Consider the following 6,916-nt stretch of genomic DNA (forward strand, 5'->3'; position numbering starts at 1 on the left):
CCTTAATGGTATTGCCTAGGTTTTCTTCTAGGGTTTTTATGGTTTTAGGTCTAACATTTAAGTCTTTAATCCATCTTGAATTAATTTTTGTATAAGATGTAAGGAAGAGATCCAGTTTCAGCTTTCTACATATGGCTAGCCAGTTTTCCCAGCACCGTTTATTAAATAGGGAATCCTTTCCCCATTTCTTGTTTTTGTCAGGTTTGTCAAAGATCACATGGTTGTAGATGTGTGATGTTATTTCTGAGGCCTCTGTTCTGTTCCATTGGTCTATATTTCTGTTTTGGTACCAGTACCATGCTGTTTTGGTTACTGTAGCCTTGTAGTATAGTTTGAAGTCAGGTAGCATGATGCCTTCAGCTTTGTTCTTTTGGTTAGGATGAAAGACACTTTAAAGTACCTCAAGTGTTTTACGTAATTTCAAATTGTTACGTTTTATCTGAATCCTGTTATTGTAACCATGTTAGTAAAACAGTTTTATGCTATTGTCTGACAGATATTTTTATAATAAAGTAGTCACTGAGGCTGATGTTTATATCACATTTGGGATAAGAGAAGACTTAAAAGATGATCAAAAAGAAATGATGCAAACAGCAATGCAAAGCACAATGGTAAGATGTTAAGACACAGTCACTCACACCTACAGATGCATCCAGAGGTGAGAGATGGGAAGTTACTTCAAAACCATCTAGTCCAGTCCCCCATTTTAGATAGGTTGAAACTTAAAATCCTCCATTGGCTTCCCTTTGCCTTTAGGGTAAAGTTCATTTTTCTTGGCATCAGCCTCCCTTGCCAGCTGATCTCATGCCCTTTCCTCTCTCCCTCCCCTTTGTATTAATCACTCCAATTTCTCTAACTGACCAAAGTCTCTCTTGCCTCCAGGTCTTTACAATGTCATTTATTCTGCTTGAAAATGCTCTTTCCCATTGTCCCCTCCTGCCCCTTCTTTTCCTGGATAATTCCTTCTCATTCTTTAAGTTTCAACATTGACAGCCTTTCTCTGGGAAGCCTCCCCTGACTCTTCTACACTAGGTTAGCTGCCCCTGTTGTATAGCCTCTTTTCTTAACGCATTCTTCACATTTCATTGCAGTGGTTCTCAACCAGGGATGATTTTTTATCCCCAAGGGGGCATTTGGCAATGTCCAGAGACATTTGTGGTTGCTACTGGTACTTACTAGGGAGAGGCCAGGGATGCTGCTAAATTCCTACCATGCACAGAGTAGGCCCCTACAACAAAGAATTATCCCGTTCAAAATGTCAATAATGCTGAGGGGTTGAGAAACCCTTCTTTATTGGAATGACTTGTTTACTTATCTATCATTTTCAATATTAAACTATTTGTGAGTCTGAATCATTTCCCTTATATGCCCAGAGACAGCATAGTATCTTGCAAGGAAATATTCATGAAGTTATTTGTCCAAAGCTTAGGGCTAGTGATTGCTGGAACCGAGATTAGGGCGCAGGTTCCCTTTCCTTTATTCAGCGTTCTTTACGTTATACCACAGATGATATGAGTTCATGTCATTTTTGCATATTCATATGGTTTGCATCATCAATCAGTTATCCTCTACAATCTTATTAATTTAAGATGTAAATTAAATGCATTTTTAAAATGCAAAATTTCTATGCTAGACATTGGGATTTAAAGCTAAATAAGACAAAAATGTCTGCCCTCAAGTCACTCAATTTTATAAGAAAAAATAAGGCAAACTTTATTTTACTGTTGTGTTAATAATTAAATAATATAATATGACTTAACCCCACATCCCCTTACTCATTGTGTGTTTTAAAATTAGTATTTAAATTTGTAAGCAGTGAAGTACAAATTAAATATTATAAAAACCAACAAACTCTTAGTTAAGGGCAGAAGTACGCTGAGAGGCCTGGAAAGATGAATGATGATGCAGGAACTGGAAGAAGGCGTGTTTGTCAGCTCTTACCAAAAAGACCTGTTGGACCATGTGATGTTCAAGACTCTTCTACTTCTATAATTCTATACAAATAATTAGAAAATAACATCCTGGGCTTAATTGTGGACTCGGTTATCTACTTTACTATTGGTGCTAAACCATTCTTCTGACATCTGCCTTCAATTTAGAGGCTAGTAAAAGCAGATTTTATTAATTTTTCCTTATAAGTTCTTCTCCGAAATAACTCCTCCATTTTCTCCTTTTAAAAAGTTGATAAATGGAATTGCTCAAGTCACATTTGATTCTGAAACAGCAGTCAAAGAACTGTCATACTACAGTTTAGAAGATTTAAACAACAAGTACCTTTATATTGCTGTAACAGTCATAGAGTCTACAGGTAAGTGTGTGTGTATGTGTGTGTGTGTACTTTCTTTTGAAAAATATTTAGACAATATTAAAGGTATAAATAATTTCTATTTTCTATTATTATTTCACATTGTATTTTCTTTCATAGTTAAATATAATTATAAGAAGTAGATTTTTATATAGTTATAAAAAGGCAGAAGAGCTCTGCTTCTTTGTAGTCATTGGGCAAGCCTTTGGGTCCCTATTACCTCCACTTTTACTGCAAAAATGGGAAAACATTACCCAATTCATATCCATAGTAGTTCTGCAGGTTCTCTGCCTTGACCATTTGGCACCCCAGTGTTCTCACCTGGTGAAAATCAAAACCAAAATAAGATTATGTATGTAAAACTGTTTGATAAAGTACTATACAAATAAAGGTATTACTATTATCATTATTATAGTCTACACAATGATGGAGTCAAACTGAATGTTTCCTAAAGCCTAAAGTTTTCAACATTATTTTAATGTTTCTTCTTTTTTTTCCTCAATTTATTTTGAATAAGTTCAGTTTAAACAGTATCTGCAAGATATTTAAAGTATTGCCAAACACACAGGCTTGAAAATATTAATGATGTATGATGCCAGCACTAAAGTGGCTTACAAATTAGCATCAGGTATAAGAGAGGTGAAGAAAGAACTGTTGCAAGGAAGAATTCCATATGAGCTGTAAGCAAAATATTAATGCAATAGGATTCAGAGGAAGGCACGCTTCTAGATGATTGTTGAGCAACCAAGAACAGTGTTGTGAAGATGATGAGCCTTGAAAAATAATTAGGGTTTTGAGGCAGAGTTGGTAGACAGGGTGAAACAGAAACCCTCCATAGAGAGGGCAAATGAAGAAGGGTAGATGGTGAAGCTTAATCTTTGAGGACGGCAGATCATCCAGTTTGACTAAAATATAGAATATGTATAGAGAGTATTAGAGATGTAGTATTGGAAAGGAGTTTGCGAATATTAAAGCTTCAAATGTTATTCTTAATAGTTTAACTTAATCTTTACCTGGAGGGTAACATTATTGGGTTCTTACCAGTAGAACTTTAAGTGTCCTTTCCTTTCCTTTCCTTTCCTTTCCTTTCCTTTTATGTTTCCTTTTCTTTTCTTTGAGATGGAGTCTTGCTCTGTCGCCCAGGCTGGAGTGCAGTGGTGCAATCTTGGCTGAATGCAACCTCCGCCTCCTGGGTTCAAGTGATTCTCCTGCCTCAGCCTCCCGAGTAGCTGAGATTACAGGCAACGCCACCATGCCTAGCTTTTTTTTTTTTCCCCGTAGTTTTAGTAGGGATGGGGTTTCACCATGTTGGCCCGGCTAATCTTGAACTCTCCTTCAGGTTTCTTTCTACACCAAGCTCCCTTTTCTGATTTTCTCTACGTATCTATGCTCTGTGAACACCACCCTCCTACCCCCCACACCCACCTCTGTAAGGCTCAGTCTCTGGCCTGACCCTTCTCTCTCTCCTCAATCCCTTGAATACAGTCAACTGAAACTCAGGCCACTGATGAAAAGTGGTGTCCCTTCCTAGCATCCTTCCTCAGTCCAGTCCTATAGCTCTACTTCTCCAAGAGCTTCTCTATATACGAGCTTCTGCATAAGGCCCTGGAAACTCCTGAGATCTAAACTCTTCTCTGCAGTGCCCTTCTGAAACAAGACCTATATCCTACTTACTACTGGTAAATGAATGAATGCAAGAACGGAGTGAGTGAATGAATATGTCTGTGGAAAAATACAGAGACAAAATGGATATCCATACAGATCCTAATACTCCTAAAAGCTGTCAACATGATGCTTGCCATTTCCTTAGGTGGATTTTCTGAAGAGGCAGAAATACCTGGCATCAAATATGTCCTCTCTCCCTACAAACTGAATTTGGTTGCTACTCCTCTTTTCCTGAAGCCTGGGATTCCATATTCCATCAAGGTAGATGGGGTGAGGGGATAGACCTCGCTACATATGATCATCTTATTCCGTTAATGGAAAACATGTGGGTGGCAAACAGGGTAAGAATGTTGCCGCGGTAAGTCACAGAGGGAGCTTATTCTGTGAAACCTGCCCCTCCTGGTGGACACAGACAGGGATGTGGTAGTGACTTCAAAAGTTCGGGCAAGATAGCCTTGTGTTAGGCATCCCTAAATAACCATTGCATTAAATTATATGTAAATAAAATCCCGTAAGACTCTAGTTCAAAAAATACAAACATTTAAAAATATTTGGTGGCAAATTCTTAAAAAGCCTTAAGATGAAGATATCATTCCTTGAAAATAGAGTCCTTTCTCTATGTTTTTGCCTCCAGTGTGTCTCATTTGTTTCCCTCTGTCTCTGTGTTGTCTTTGTGCAGAACTCTGTTCAATCTCGTCTCTGTATTACTCTCTGTTCTTTTCATTTTTGCTTCTTTCTGCCCCTGAATCTCTTTTTTTCTGTCTTTTTTGCTTACTCCTCTGCTTTCATTTTTCTCTCCTTCACCTTCTTTTCCTCTTCTAAATGCTGACAGTATAGAATTGAAACATTCATGTGGTTTTTATATTTTTATCTATTATTATGTTTAATTATAAATATATTTTATTTATTAAATGGCAACGTTTATTCCCTGCCCCTAATTTAGAGAGCTAGAGCAAACATTTTTTTTGTTCTTTGAAAATGTGTGATTTTAAAGATCAACTAAAGTACAATCAAAATGTGTTATTTATTATTTACTGTGGGACATGGGTAAAAGCCAGTGTCCCACAGTAAAAGCCCAACAGTAAAAGCCCACATTTACTATGGGACATGGGTTAAAGCCAATAATAAATAAGAGTAAATATTTGTTACCATGTCCCACAGTAAATGATAAAAAAAGGATTTACCAAGCCCAAAGCAAGGTTTGGACATGCTTGTAGGTTCTTACATATATATACTATATATATAAAATAATATATAACAAAGTATCATATAATGCATATACATTAATATATAATATATAATAAAATATATAAATATAACAATATTATATAGAACATTAGCTTAAAATATATTTTATATAAAAATAAAATAACAAACTATATCTGTGTGGAATTGTGTGTGTGTACATATATGTGTATATATATGTATATATATGGCAGTAAGAGGTAAATGTTAAAGGAAAAAAGGTGTATCTATTTTTGTTTCTCATGTCAAGAGACTTATTCCCAGAAACAATTGCCTCATTTTCTCCTTTATCCAGTCCTAAACCAATCAAAGAAATACAGAAGTTAGACAGCAGAAGACCTTATCACATCTACTCCTTGACTGACTTAATAGAATGATATTTATGTTTTGAGTCTGCTTGATTTATGGGAGAATCCATTCAAGAATGATTTAACTAAATAGAATTAAATCTTTCTATAAGCTGAGAATACACTTCTCTTTACTAAATTAAACATAAGTAAACCAGGTGTGGTGTTGTATGCCTATATAGTTCCAGCTACTTGTGAGGCTGAGGTGGGAGGATGGCTTGAGGCCAATAGTTCAAGGTTGCAGTGCGCTATGATTGTGCCTGTGAATAGCCACTGCACTCCAACCTGGGCAACATAGTAAGTCTCTGTCTCAGAAAAAAAAAATTTTAAGAAAAAAATACATAAGTAATTTATACTTTGATGGAGAGGAAGGAAATTTATTGCAGAATTGTTGTGCCTTAAAAGAAGTGATAAGCTGTTGAAACAGATTTGGATTGTTTTGACAAACAGGTGCAGGTTAAAGACGCGCTTGACCAGTTGGTAGGAGGGGTCCCAGTAACACTGAATGCACAAACAATTGATGTCAACCAAGAGACATCTGACTTGGAGCCAAGGAAAAGTGTAACACGTGTTGATGATGGAGTAGCTTCCTTTGTGGTTAATCTCCCATCTGGAGTGACGGTGCTGGAGTTTAATGTGAGCTGAATTCTCCTGTTGTGTTTTCTAGGACAATGTGTACTCTTGACCGTATGTTTTGGCTAGTGTGCAGAACAGATGTGGCAGATTTTACCTTTGAGTCCAGTGAACAGTTCCATAATTTTGCATCCAAGAAAAATGAGTCCCGGAGACAATCTGCTAATCCATTGAATGGTCCTTGAGGAAGATAAATGTATCAATTTTTTAATTTGAGTGTTAATTATTTTAGCTTACACCAATAAGACCATATCAGACTCTAGAAGCTTCAGAATAGGTATAGCAGTACACATGAGTGTTAGGAATATCCTCTTTCCCCCCTCACCTTTAATCCCCTGAAGGGCCACAAAAGGGTCAAAAATATGGAAGCCTCCTTTTTTTCTAACTGCAGGAAACATTCTACTTTAGAGCTCACTTAATAGTCTTCTCTCCCAGCAAATATTATTTAAGTTCCCAATCTCAAATAAAATATGAGCAAGTTGGCTGGGCGCGGTGGCTCACACCTGTAATCCCAGCACTTTGGAAGGCCAAGGCAGGTGGATCATAAGGTCAGGAGATCGAGACCATCCTGGCTGTCATGGTGAAACCCCATCTGTACTAAAAATACTAAAAATTAGCCAGGTGTGGTGGTGGCCGCCTGTAGTTCCAGCTACTTGGGAGGCTGAGGCAGAATGCCGTGAACCCGGGAGGTGGAGCTTGCAATGAGCCAAGATTGCGCCAC

General features: G+C 37.2%; 1 protein-coding gene across 1 annotated transcript in view; it reads left to right on the forward strand.

The window, feature by feature from the left end:
* C5 (complement C5) overlaps positions 1-6,916 on the forward strand; it is a 112,051-nt gene that overhangs the window by 26,096 nt on the left and 79,039 nt on the right. The window contains exons 8-11 of the mRNA XM_017884218.1: positions 497-611; positions 2,182-2,308; positions 4,116-4,231; positions 6,013-6,198. Coding sequence (XP_017739707.1) covers positions 497-611; positions 2,182-2,308; positions 4,116-4,231; positions 6,013-6,198 — 544 coding nt within the window. The remainder of the gene's footprint in view (positions 1-496; positions 612-2,181; positions 2,309-4,115; positions 4,232-6,012; positions 6,199-6,916) is intronic.

Source organism: Rhinopithecus bieti, unplaced genomic scaffold, assembly GCF_001698545.2.
Source record: "Rhinopithecus bieti isolate Rb0 unplaced genomic scaffold, ASM169854v2 scaffold_13710, whole genome shotgun sequence".
NCBI classification, from domain to species: Eukaryota; Metazoa; Chordata; class Mammalia; order Primates; family Cercopithecidae; genus Rhinopithecus; species Rhinopithecus bieti.